The sequence below is a fragment of the Harpegnathos saltator genome, unplaced genomic scaffold, assembly GCF_003227715.2.
Source record: "Harpegnathos saltator strain DR-91 unplaced genomic scaffold, Hsal_v8.6 scaffold16, whole genome shotgun sequence".
NCBI classification, from domain to species: Eukaryota; Metazoa; Arthropoda; class Insecta; order Hymenoptera; family Formicidae; genus Harpegnathos; species Harpegnathos saltator.
Window position 1 is genome coordinate 842501 of NW_020229939.1, and position 13992 is coordinate 856492.

General features: G+C 51.5%; 1 protein-coding gene across 6 annotated transcripts in view; it reads left to right on the forward strand.

Annotated features, from left to right (window-relative positions):
- LOC105183360 (ubiquitin carboxyl-terminal hydrolase 48) overlaps positions 1-13992 on the forward strand; it is a 57281-nt gene that overhangs the window by 13143 nt on the left and 30146 nt on the right. For all 6 annotated transcript variants that reach the window (XR_003112573.1, XM_025296742.1, XM_025296743.1 and 3 more), the window contains 2 exons: positions 5931-6035; positions 8076-8182. Coding sequence is in view for 5 of the 6 variants with exons in the window: in XM_025296742.1 (XP_025152527.1) it covers positions 5931-6035; positions 8076-8182 (212 nt within the window). In the remaining variant the exon portion in view is untranslated. The remainder of the gene's footprint in view (positions 1-5930; positions 6036-8075; positions 8183-13992) is intronic.

Genomic DNA, 13992 nt, shown 5'->3' on the forward strand with positions numbered 1-13992 from the left:
TCGATAGTACTGTACCTGCATAGCGAGCGGCCGCGGGCGACCAGCGGAGCATCCTCCACGGACTCTCTTTTTATTACATCGGCGAAAGCCTCTGGTCGGTCTTCTTGTTTGCTCAGAGGGGGAGAGGATCTTCGGTCGCGCGGGATAGTCCTCACGGGGGAGCAGGAGAAGGAGGGATGAGCCGAGCAGCAGCAGAAGCAGCAGCAGGAGGATGAGAAGGAGGAGAAGGAGGGTCTGAAGTTACACCGGCGGTAGTCCTGTTGACCGACGGACTGCGGCAGGATGTCGATTATCGACGGTTTTTGCCGTGATTCCCCTTTTTCGAGCCGAGCGCATAATTAGCTTTCGTTATTCTAGCGCGCACCGCCGAGCCGAGTCGAGTCGAGTCGAGCCACGCCGCGCGCTGCCGCCGACGACCGGCCGACCGGCCGACCAGCCGACCAACCGACCAGCTTCCGCCCGCTGACAACGATCGAAGGAGAGAGAGAGAGAGAGAAAGAGAGAGAGTGAGAGAGAGAGAGAGAGAGAGAGAGAGAGAGAGAGAGAGAGAGAGAGAGAGAGAGAGAAGAGTGAGTGAGTGAGTGAGTGCGTGAGTGAGTGAGTGAGTGAGTGAGTGAGTGAGTGAGAGAGAGAGAGAGAGAGAGAGAGAGAGAGAGAGAGAGAGAGAGAGAGAGAGAGAGAGAGAGAGAGAGAGAGAGAGAGAGAGAGAGAGAGAGAGAGAGAGAGAGAGAGAGAGAGAGAGAGAGAGAGAGAGAGAGGAGACTCCTTACTCGCTCCTGTAGCGCATTATACCTCGGCCGCGATCTTCCTCCTTCGGCCGCTATTGTCTCTCCGTCTCTCGACCGCCTCGCATTCCCGCTCTCTTCGCGGTATTATCCGTCGCTCCGCTCTTCGCCACCGCTCGTCGGCACCGTTGGGCGATTTCAGATGGTCGCGCGCTACGCGCTTCGGACGACGAAGGCTCGGGCGATTTCCTTCCTCCAGCGAGTGGTCAGACCCGGGGTCGCGATGATGATGATACACTTTCTTCTTTCTGGGAACCGCGCGCGGGAGAGGAGGGAGCGCGTTAATGTCGCGTAACGAAGGCACAATTGTGCGTGCGCGAGATAACGAAGGTTGGGTGCTGGATCACCTCGAATTGGAGAAATGTATTTCCCGCATTGCGCACGCGCGCAGGACCGCCGATCCTTCTTAATCGAATCCGTCGTTTCCTCTAGAAAGAAATGAAAGGATCGACACCTTTGTGTGTTGGATTTTTGTTAGATTCTCTAAAAGGGGCTGACATGGCCTCTTCTCTCTTTCTGATATCTCTGGAAGTCACTCAAGATTCTGTCGGTTTCTTTTTCACGAATTTATATCGCTGCCTCTCTGGATTTTATAACGATTGTTAACAAATCTCGTGCTCTTTCCCGCGCCGATAACTCGTGGAATGCAGCTTGACTACAATACGCGCGATTATCGTTTCCCGTTAGCCGTTAAGAAAGCCTCGTTACAAGCGAAGTTTGTAAATGCTTTAGGTGAAAGAGACGAGGATCGGTTCTTCGTGAGCGCGTCGCGAACGGTTTGGTCTCGGAATGCTCTGCGTTAAATCTCCAGGACATACGTCGAAGTCACGCTAGCTTTTGCAATAACCTTGCAGCTGCGTTTTTGTTTGCGCGCGCGTCGCCATCGTCGCCATTAAACGCGAGCGAAATACGGACGTCTGCATCTCGGGGCGCTTTCATCCCGCGCGCGATTAATTGCAATGATCGTTCCACCAATCGTCTGTAAACACGAGGAAGAGACGCGCTCGGGGTGACAGTCGCGCATTGTCCTGTATTCCGAAACTTTGGCCTTTTTTACCGCTGGGAAATTCAACGATCACACTTACACGAAGGACCTCGGAGAGAGAGAGAAAGGAGGACCCGCGTTCGCCCCGCGGGTGCTTTTACTTTGAAACGCGCGTGCCGTCTTTGCTTTTGTCTTCCGTCCAAAGTATTTACTTGGCTCTCACCCGTACGAACCATTATGTCCCTTCGCTCTGAATTGACACCCACTTCGTGCGCGGTTGCGGTCGCCGGATCTAACTAAAGTCCACCGGATCTCACGGCGGACATTCGGCAGCCGGAAAGCCGACAAGCTCGGTTGTACATCGCGGTTTGTCTCGTCGCGTCGCGTCGCGTCGCGTCGCTCGCTTCGTTTCTCCTGATCAGCGTGAACACACGCGCGCTCCGCAGCGCGTCGTTCTCTTATTTTCCGAGTGTCCCGCGGTAACCGGTAGCAACATTGTTTTTCTCTTGCTCTGTCCTTCCCGTTCTCCCCCCCTCCCCCTCCCCCTCCCTCCTCCCCTCCCTCTCTGTCCCTCCTCTCTCCCCCTCTCCTCCCCCCCTCCTCTCTCCCCGCCCCCCCCCCCCTTTCGCCATCTATCTGACGACTGGGCTTTTGGGCTTCCTTTTTCAATAGCCGGACACACCGAGGACCTTTTACCACGGACACGTAGGGGCCCCTCTTGTAATGACCGCAACGCTCCAATGCATTCGGCGTCCGTCCGTCCGGAGCTGCATAACCGGTGCAGCGCGGACGCGTAGGATGCATCTTGTCCGTTCCTCGTTTGCCGTGTCCCGCTAACGCTTCATTCTCGATGTTGCAGTTGGACGAAGTTTTTCAAGTATTGCAATTATCTGTATCAGCGGCAAAATCTCTCTCGCGCCGCATCCTCTCTCATCTATTGGCAAAAGATAAACGTGCGATAGGTGTACGTAGTTGTGATCAGGCTCGATGCGGTACCGCAGATCGTCAAGTCCATCGAACGTGGTGTAATTAATTGCAACAACTACGACAATTAATAAACCCTGCGAATTCGAATTGGTTATCTCCAGGTATAATATAATTATTTTGTCTTCTCCAGGGTGTATCGAGGGTGCGTCGAGAATAGAGACGATGGTTGATCTTGCATCGGTTGGTTTGAACGGAAATTCGTGAGTATTTGTCTCGATCCACCATCAGGCCGACTCTTTGGAAAGAATCGTCGTTTCTGCCGCACGCGGCCGATAATTCGTTGACACGAGCGGTAATCTCCCGAGAGATCGAGAATCATCTAGTCAAATACCGACGGGAGGAGCGCTAAATCAGGGAAAACCTAGGGACACTCGTGTCGTCGGGTCTCGGGGTTGCCGGAAGACAAATGTCAGCGGAACACGCGGGGAGCTTGGCGCTCTCTCGGCCTCTCTTGCGCGTAGACGCACGGTCTGCGGCGGTAAATCAAGGGTGGTGATATTAAAAGGCCGCTTATACGCGAAAACATAAGATTTATTTCTGCTGGAGAGGAATGCGCGCGCGAGAGAAGGAGCGGATAAAGGCGGTTCCTTCATCGAACGCGTACGACCATCGGACGAGGAGCGGAACGAGCAGGAAGGCCGGAGATGAGAGAGTTGGAAGGGGAGGGAGAGAGAGAAAGACGAATTATCCAAACGAATTTTTCTCGGCCCGTGCACACAAACACGCGAGTAGTAGGCAAACGGATAAACGAGAATCGTATCGGTGAGGCAAAGTGAGGCTACATTGGACATCTATGAAGGCGCGATCGCATCTCTTCAGTCGCGCATCGCTTAATACGCGTCAGCTGGGTCTTATATTGTGCGCGAACGATCGTGATATTTGTTGCGACCAATATATCGCAAAAGACATTTCTTCAACATCATCGAGATTGCGTACGCACGTCGTATGTGTCGTTTCACACGTACTAAAGAGATGAGAGAGAGAGAGAGAGAGAGAGAGAGAGAGAGAGAGAGAGAGAGAGAGAGAGAGAAAACACGTCGCTCTCACAGCGTTCCATTATATTAACGAATACGAAATCGATCTGTCGTATCGTTTCCTTCGACACATTTCCCTTTTTTGCGACAATATTATTATTATCCGGCACTATCGGATTGTATCCGTGTAATGCTTCATTTTCTTCACAAAGGCTGGCCCACTATCGCGCGACGCGCGGCCGTCTTGGTTGATTAAGGCCATCCAGAATGATGCTGTCACTAGGTTCGTTCGTGCATAGAACAGGATATTATGCATCGGTATCGAACAATAAGTCGCCGACCACAATGGCTCGGCTCGGCCGTTTTTCTTCGCCGTACGATCCGCCGTTCGGATCTTGTCGGGCGCGCTGTACCAACGCCTTCGTTAATTCTTTCGCTACCGAAGCCGAGTACAATTCACCATGACTGTCCTCTGTATGTTACGAGTAACTGTAGTTGCTCGAGTATAACCGACATTCCTGAGCTCGCCGAATTCGCACGTTCTTGCTCCTAGATTTCTTCTTATGTTTCCTCGCGAACAAGGATATTCCACGCTATCGATCGCTGTGAGCATAAGTCTCCTTTGTTCTCAGCTAATCTTTCATTTCAGGATTTTAGGACGAATCGTTAGTCGCGTTTCTATCGATCGGTTCTTCCCCCGGAACCCAGAAAGGACTACTTTTCCGTTTCGCGTCTCTTTGGAAAAGATAAAAAAATGGAAACTGCGGATGGGCGAATATCTCCGCGGTAGCGATAGCACCGTGTATTATAAATCAACAGCAGAAGTCGAGGAACTGTCGTTTAATTTCCCGTCGAAGATGTCGACGGTTACTCCCGCGCGTCGGACGCTTTCATGTCCGTCCGTGTGTTGGTGCTCTGCATCCCTACGTATGTCCGAAGGCAGGAAGGCCGCGCAAACCGAATCCTGTTTTCCTCCTCCATCTCCGCGATCTCCGGGGAGCAATAATCGTTGCGGGGCGGAAAAATTTCGCGACAGAAGTTAAACAAAGCCTCGAAGCAGAAATAAAAAAAGGAGGGACCGGGGGCGAGGCGCGGGAAAAGAGAGAAACGGAGGGACATAGAAACCCGGGGTTGTTCTCCCGGCTTCGACCGTAATAAGGGTGACCACCTCTCCCCCTTTGCGATTCCGTTCGCTCCTGCGGTGCGGCGTTCCTCTGTTCTCCTGTTTGAACAAGGCTCATAATTAATACGCGCATTCGCTTCTGGAAAACGCGTCCGGGGCGGGTTGGGGTGCGCGCGGAAGGGACATTTTTAAACTACGGCATCGGGGATAGTCGCCTTTCCGCGTCAAAGCTCGCGAGAGAACTCGCGAGGGCTGCGATGTATCTCCGATGTATCCTTCGTCCGGTATTGCGTTTTGAGGAGCGTATCCCGTTCCCGGGTCGGTCGGAAATGGTTTCCCGTTTTTGTTGAAGATACTCTCGCAGAGAACCATTGCGGAGGATTTCAAATTAACCGTAAAATTCGAGAGCGGGCTTTTTTCGCGATATTGCGATTCACGCTATTCTCGCGATCAGTTCCATTTTGACAATCTTTATCGCTGCATGAACGCGTGCAGTCAAAGAACGAGAGATTCGACTAGCTAGATTTTTCAATCAAAATTTCTAAACTTTTCGCCGCTCACATGCCGTAGCGGGCAAATTCGAAGAGATTTCCGTCTATTCCCGTGGTACAATCGCGTGACAGCGTACCTGGCTCGTTCCGCGAGAGATATCTGTCTTTAAGAGCATTATCTGGATGGTCGTCGGCTAAGGGGATGGCAAAAACCATCCGCCCCCTCGTGGTATGTGAAAAATGATGCACAACCCCGTCCCCTAAACATCACCTCCGCAAAGTCCCGAAGGAAACGTTCACCGTCGTCGTCGTCGTCGTTGTCGTCGTCGTCGTCGTCGTCGTCGTCGTCGTCGTCGTCGTCGTTGCCGTCTTTCTGGTTCGTGATTCGTAAGATCGTGTCACAGGCGAGTTCGCTTTATCGCGAACACTTGGCTTGTTTGCAGGCTACAGAGCTATTGGAATTTCTTAAACGTAACTAATTCGTAAACAATGCACGATTTGTACGATTGACCTATCTCGATGTGTTATTGTTTCTCGTAGTACTTTTAGGTATTTAACGCGTATGTGTTTATCTTTCGGTTTCAGTTATGCGGAGACACACTCGAGGACACCGCCATCAGGTATTCAGAATGCCTCGCTCCTGTGCGAGCACAAAGGCTTTCTGTACGCGCCCAGGATCAACAACGAATTGTAAGTACGCATTATATATATATATATATATATGTATTTTTTTATACTGAAAAATACCTTTCGAAAAAAAGCAGAAGCGAATGGAATTCGCACACGTGCGTCTTGATACGGCTAGACAGATCTGGCGAACGAAAGAAACTCGTATTTCTGCGAGAATAAAGTTAATCGCTCGAGGGATATACGCACGGAGGTAGTTCCTCGTGGTTTTCGGGAGGGGATTTTTCCTTGGCAGGAATTTCTCGAAGGACACTATATTATAAAGCGAAAGTGCGTGACCTCCTGGCACGCCTTTCTCTTCCTCTGCGTGCCCCTGCTCTCGTTCCTCTCTCGGCCCCCGTGACGTGATGGATACGCGAAAATGTCACTCGCACGCCCCCAGGGCTAACGCGCCATCCAACATCCCCCGACCATTATGCTAAAGCATTGTCCACTATCTGCCTAAGATAGCCGGCGGCTCAAGTCGTCCGCTTTTACTCCGTGTCTCGCGGCGAGACCGTTAAAAAATCATTTTTGCCATCTTCACCTTACGCACGACGGTGATCGCGTCACGTCTGTCGGGGATATCGACGGTCGTTTCCTCCCTACGACTTATCGCGTCTTTATATTATGGGAACCCGCGATAATTAGGGGATCGATAATCGAAATAGCCGCCAATTCGATTAGCCGTCTTATATCGGCCTTGTATTTTTCAACGATTCACGACATTTTGGCAATTTTATTCTGTCGCGCGGAAAAATGTACGATTGCACCGCATCGTTATTTGGATCGAAGATGCTGAAGCAAAAATACAGCGAAAGGCGAGAGATCCCGTTGAATATCGCGTAGCCCGCCTAGTATATATTTTTTCTGCGCCGGTCTCTCACCCCTCCTCTTCCTTTCATCGTCTCTCCGCGATGCACCCACCATTATTCGGGCGTTAGGCAAATACACAGGAGAGACGACAAGCTCGTCCGCGCGTTTTTGCCCCGTGAAAATTCAAATGAGACTGCGCGGCATATTGCGCTGAATCGAAATTAATGTCGCGCAACTAATTATCGGTCGAGTCATCATCGTTTCGTACCGCTCGGTCTCTCTCTCTCTCTCTCTGTCTCTCCTCCCCCTCCCTCCTGTTCTCCCTCTTCCGCTTTCGTATCGCGAATCGACCGTTGTATAACCGTCTGTCGTTCTACCGAGGGAGAAACGATCGAGCCAATTATCGTCGATCGCGCGCTACCGTCTTAATCGGGTTTGTCTGATCGATTATCGCGATATTGCGTACATTTATCTTTTTTTAGAAATACAGCTTTCACACACACATACACACACACACACACACACACACACACGAAAGCCGTTCATTATAGGAGTTAAATTTATGCCAAGAGCGAATAAGCGAATAATAACTGTTGAAAGGCTTGTGTTTACATATCACAGTTTATATGCAATCGGTGTTTATGATTCTTTGTTATGATTATTGATCGGCTACATATTTAATGTTCAATCGCAGCTAAGATAATTATATTCGTGGTGAATGTAGAATCGCGGTATTACCGCGATGATAGAAATTGCGTATATTAATGGCGCAATAGTTCGCGAAATATTATTGATTACATACTGACGCGAGATTTCCTCGCGATACGCGACTCAGGAACCATGCCAGGATCGAGCGAACAATTGCAAGGGCAAAAAGCTGGAGCCGTGGCACGGCAAGAAATTTCTAATTTGCGGTATAATTAAGGGAGGCGATGCAAAAAGCATTACGGATTCTACACCGTTGTCGGAAAATCGCAAATTCCATCTTGCAAATACGTCTCTCGTCCAATCGCGCTCAGGGAGGAGACGAGGGAGAAGAAGCGAGAGACAGAGGGGGAGAGAGAGAGAGAGAGAGAGAGAGAGAGAGAGAGAGGGGGAGAGAGAGAGAGAGAGAGAGAGAGAGAGAGAGAGGAGGAGTGTATCCTTTTTTGTGAATATTTCATAAATATCAACAGGAGGAGCTTTTACTGTGTGAGTTTGTCTCCTTGCCAGAGAATCGTATTAAGAGGTATTATTTAATTGTTACAGATACAGTATAGTAACGGCGGAGGAATGGTCGAAGCTCGCGCAATTCTACGAAGTCGACTATCCCATTACCATAAAGAAGACTGATGACGACTATCAAACGACTCCCCGTGAGTACAAATACTCTCATGACACAAAATCCAAACGATTTGAAGATTAATTCGAGTCGTTTACGGCGTTACGCGCTATTACGCAACATTTGTCCGCCTTACGTTTGTTTTTCATTCATCACTCCGTAATCATTTGTACCCATCGTATTAAGATGAGTGAAATTCTCAAAACAGGGACGCAAAAATCCCTATTCGCTAGAATCTTTCGTCTCTTTCTAAATATCCTTGGTCAACGCGGCTCACGTCATACGCGTAAATTATTGAAAATTATAGAGCATCGTATGAGCGCGATGACTCAACAGTAACTACGACTTAACAGTGCGCTGTTTCGCGCGTTTTTGCACCGAAATCGATTTGAGTTAAATTGAATTGAATTGAATCGAAAGACGTATAATATTACAGCGCGAATGTCGGATGCAGGAACGTGACGTCGGCACTTGGAGCGCGCGCGCGCATTATGATTATGTACAAGACACCTCGTCGAGAATGACTACGATACGAAAGTTACGCTCGGTGATCGCGTTCGGCGAAATATCTCAAACGGATAGAAAGGAACGAAACGCCGCGCGTGTGTGTCGCTGCCGCCTCGCCGCCCCGTGGGCTTCCTACTCCGCCTCTCTCTCAACCTAACCCAAGGAATAATGCCAGAAGACATTAGCCGCCGATTTACATAAATCCACCTCCTGTCCCCCGTCCTATCTTCTCAGTTGGCTTCTCTTCCAGGCCCCAAAGTGTCTCATTATAATTAAGAAGTATCCTGAAAATTAACTGGCAGAAAAAGCAACGCCACGTCGGGGATACGACGGAGAGGGAGGAGGATAGGACGAGACGAGCGCAAATGGCCTCCTCAAAAGTTTCTCACCCCTGTTTCGCGCAATGGCAGCCGTCTTCGGGCTGTTTGTTCTTTCGACATTTCCGTTGCCTCGTCGATTTCGTCGTATCAACAATTCACGGTCGCCGCCGCAGCACCGCACGAATTCAAGCGACATTCCTCGAATGTCCCTTAACTTCTCACTGTATAATAATTTCGCGTCCGGTCGGTCGTTGGACAGATACGAATAGCTCGATCGATGAATCAAACGACCTCATCGTTAGCTCGATGACGCGCGACTCGGCGAGTCGAACGGATTTGCCAGTACCTCCGAAGCGGGATTAAAATTCATCCGTACCCCGGCACGTGTCGCGGCGCTTCCTCGGGACGAGGGCGATCCTTGTCGGCCGTCCGGCAGGCAAATTGGGTCCCGACGGTGGCACCGTCGGGGGGACCGTTGACGCGAGAACGGCTACGATGTTTACGTCCTGCCTCGTGCTAGCCGCTGTCTCGAGCCGGCGTTTATCGTGAGCACGAGCACCCAGACCTCTAAACATCCCATTGTCTTGTCCGTCTCTCGATCGCGAGTGCACCACCTCTTTTTTTACGGGGGCATTTGTCAAGCCGCTCCTCCGATTCTCCGGAACGACGACGAGGAGCTACGAGGAGGCCGCCGCCGCGCCGGGGGGGCGGCCGACGACGGCATCTGAATTGCAAAGACCTCGCCTCTCGTTGACGGCGAATCGGATAGCCGGTATCATCGTCAGCGGAATACCGTCGGGACGCCGCTGGAGATAGAGATGTTTAGCGTTAATTCGGCGATCTTTACCGCAGATACGCGAAACTCATGTAAACGCAGCGTTAAATGCGACGTCGAATGCTCGGTGCAAATGAGAAACGAGAATCGCACGTGCGAAGTTTCACCGGGAGCCAAAGCGGCGGTCTTCTCATTTGATGCGCTCAACGGGTAATCCACACACACACACACACACACACACACACACACACACACACACACGCACGCATATAGAGAGTGCCTGGGCGAAAACGTGTCCCGTCGCGCTTGTTTGCCAGAATACAGTAAAGAGGAGAAACGGGCCGAACTCGCAGCGGACAAACGGGCGATTTAGCTTATTTTGAGGGCGCGTCTTGCGGGTTCGGCGCGAAAGGGAGAACAGCGGATTGCTAGACGCAAAAAATAGGGGGTTGCTTTCGGTGACTGATACGGCCCTGACTAACGAGTCCTAGCCGGACGATCGTGCTACTCTTAAAGCCTCCAAGGATCCCCTTTTCTCGCTCCTCTGTCTCTCTCCCTGCCTTCCTCCGTCTCCCTCGGTCGTGAAGGCACATTAGGCACCGTCCAACCTCGTATCAATCACCCGGCTACTCCCGATACCCCCGTCTCGCAGAGGCTGGCTCCTCTCGCTAGCCCGCCAGTTGACAGAACCGGAGGTGACGCGATTGAATAGCACCCTCCGCGTCTCGTTTGCGCCGGGGCGCGGCTCGATGACGGCTCGCGCTGGAAAATCCAAGCGGAGGGTAAGAAGAAACGCGCGCGGCGGAGGCCGATCGGCTCACTTAACGTGAGACGTCTTACTCGACGATTACGGGTTCTCACGAGAAGAAGAGAGAGAGAGAGAGAGAGAGGGGGGGGGAGAGCGAGAGAGAGAGAGAGAGAGAGGAGAGGCGGGAGAGCCGGCTGAAATCCGCCTGCAGGCTCTCTTGGCTGGAGCGAGAGAGCCGGGCGAGAGATCTCTCGGGTGTTACGCGCTAATTAACGTGTAATCGAAGAGCTCGACGACGCGATTCGTCGATGAGATAATCTTCAACGCGTAATCGCATTCGAGGTGGATGATGCTGTTCGATCGCTCGACTAGCCTTGCTCTCATGCTCCGGGTGTTCTCCTCGTCCGAGAATTGGAAGAACGACGTCCCGTGTACGTAGTATACCGGCTTCCAATCCGACCGGTAAAATAGACTTCCGTGTTGCTCGAAAGAAGCTATTACCGCGCGGCTTTCGCAGCGGCGTGTTCGATTAATAAGAGATAGCCGCGCGGAGCCGTTGGGAACGCGCGATTCAGTCCGCCCGAGTCGGTTCGAGAGTCGGAATCAATCAGGGGACGGGATTTCTCCGGCGGTTGTGTGCTGCGTATCGACAATTAAATCGCGTTGGGCGCGTTATTATATCTTCCGGCAGGCCAGCTTATAGGCCAGACCGAAGCCTGATTCCAGAAACGTAGCCGCTCTCGCCTCGCGCTGTTTCGTTTCTGCGAACGTCGCTCGTAAATATCGCTTAGGCGCCAGACGGTGCCACAAATCAGGCGTGTCGGTGGTGTAGGTACGGCACTGGCTGTATCGCAAAACCGATGAGGAACGAGTGAGCGAGACCAAGAAAACCGTGTGCTTGGGACAGATAGACGGACGAACGGCGGGCGCAGGGACCGCGCGGTGTGGCGCAGGCGGGCGAGGGGGCCTCGGCCTCGAATTAATATTCGGACGGCGATTTAGATTTAGAACACGAATTTGCTGATTAGTTCCCTCCCTGAGAATGCGGTCGCCTACGTTGCAGCAGCGACCGCGTCCTTCCATAAACGTACGGCCGAAACGTACAAGGGCCGCCGCGACGGGAGCGACGGGAGCGACGGGGGTGGAACCTGGAGAGATTCGAGATTTAGTTTCCTGAGGGGGTTGAACTTACCAGGGGTCAAACGATTCAGGAGAGACATTTGTTAGCCCTCTGTCCCCACCCTGCGACACAAGTGCGCCGGACACGTCTTATAATATATACATCCGTTGACCAATGAACATGCCCTTACGAGTGTTCGCCGCGCCGCGCGCGCTGCTGCGGCCAAAGTCGTTGCAGCGAGACGAGCGGATGCACACCGCGGCCGACTTGCGGCCGAAAGTTTGTCGCTGAAAAACTCCGAGGTCCCGAAACGCGCCGTCGACGCGTCGACGCGTCGACGCGCGAGGCTCGACAGACGGGACTTTATTTCACCTGGTGGTCGCGGAGTAGCCGATCGTACTGCCAATACCTGTTTGCCTGTTTGATTTCATTAAGAAGAAACAAAAAATAATCCCCACACTCGGCTAGAAACTCTGATGGCCGGTGTTAGCCAAACGGCTAATATTTTGCTTTCTTGGCTAACACATCTGGCTAATCGATCACTTAGCTCTCGCTCAAATTACGCGGGTAATTTCCCCCCGAGGGAAGATCGAAAATTCATTTACGGCCAGCGCGACGATTGCGTGCGCGCTTCTTTCCTCCGTGTAACGGCCAATATACAGATAAAGGGGCAGGCTTAGCGAAAACATTAGCGTGCAGTGAAAACGGGAAAAAAGCAGCGCTTTCACGTAATCGCGCAGGAAACGAGCACGGTCGGGGCAGGACAAATTTCAGCAGGGACGAATTAGCGCATCCTGCTAGGTCTCCGGGAGAGCGCGCGCGCTCTCTCCCTCGCCGCTTCTGTTATCCCGAAGGAGATCCCCACTTGTCCGTGGGCTACGGGGGGTCCTTTTCCTCCAGGATTAAATGGAGCGCCTAGATGACCGATGCTCCGTCGTCCTTCGCTAGCGGAGTGTGGCGGGTGAGGCGTGGCTGGCGGGTGGCGGAGGGAACGTAGGTTCGGGCGGAAAACAAGATAAAACAAGGATAAAGCTCGCTCCCGGATCCCCTCTTCCAACAACGCCGGGACGCGTCTTCCGATCCTGTCAGAAGGAGACCCTCGATAATCTAGAGGTGTCTAATCGTCTATATCGTTTGATTTAAACCACCACGCTCGAGCTCGCTTTCCCGCGTCAGTCGGCTAAAGTTGAAGAACATCGCGAAAGACATTTGTATTTTCTCGTAAATATATTTATGTTATATTAAAATTATGCTATTATATATAATTATACATATTTTAATTATATCATTCATTAACGTGTTTTATCTCATATAAAAGCTCGGGAAGCTCGAGCTCGTCGCTTATGATATTTCGTCGTGGCTGATATTTTGTGCCGTTGCCATTTCGAAGCCGCCGATCGCGCGAAGAAGGAGAAGCGAAACGTCTTATGTCGTTTAATTAACGAATTCGCGAACACTCATTTGCGAGGGTCGAGTTACGAAAGGTGCAGGCAGGGTAGCTCTTTCTCTCTCTCTCTCTCTCTCTCTCTCTCTCTCTCTCTCTCTCTCTCTCTCTCTCTCGCGATTTCCGCGAGTCGCAGAGTGACAATCGTATTTTGCGAATTTCGGAGGAGACGCGCGTAATACCGTCGAGTGGCCCGATTACACGAAGCGCGCCACCCTCGCAACCGACTCGGTGTCATCCTGTTGTAAGAGGATTAGATTTCGACTTTGTTGTGGCTCCCGAAGACGTTCGTTAGCGAAATCATTATTATGACGGCGATCTTCCTCGGCGGTACTGCACGAGCGGTAACTCGTGCGCTCGGCGCGTTCGCCGAGCTGTGTTCGAAAGATTCGTCGATTCCAGCTGCCGATTACCTATCGACGGTGACTGTTGGCGAGAAGACCGAGCCGAAAAATTAGAAGAGAAAAAGAAGCGAGGGTGTACACATTTAAAGGGGAATTAATTAATTTAGAGAAATATAATTTAATTTAGAGAAATAAAATTACGTAGGAGAAAGAGGAAATTGCGCAGCGCGTTGTTATTTGTCTGCATCGCCGACCGCAAGGATTTAATTTGGTAATGCAGTTGACAAAATAAGAAGTCATTATTTACTTTACGAGGGGCGCACGATCGTCTCTCCCTTCTCTCTCGCGGAAACTCCAAAGAATTCAAAACATATTTGAGTAAGGGTGGACGGCTCTCTCTCTCTCTCTCTCTCTCTCTCTCTCTCTCTCTCTCTCTCTCTCTCTCTCTCTCTCTCTCTCTCTCTCTCTCTCTCTCTCTCTCTCTCTCTCTCTCTCTCTCTCTCTCTCTCTCTCTCTCTCTCTCTCTCTCTCTCTCTCTCTCTCTCTCTCTCTCTCTCTCTCTCTCTCTCTCTTTTGCCGTCGAGTC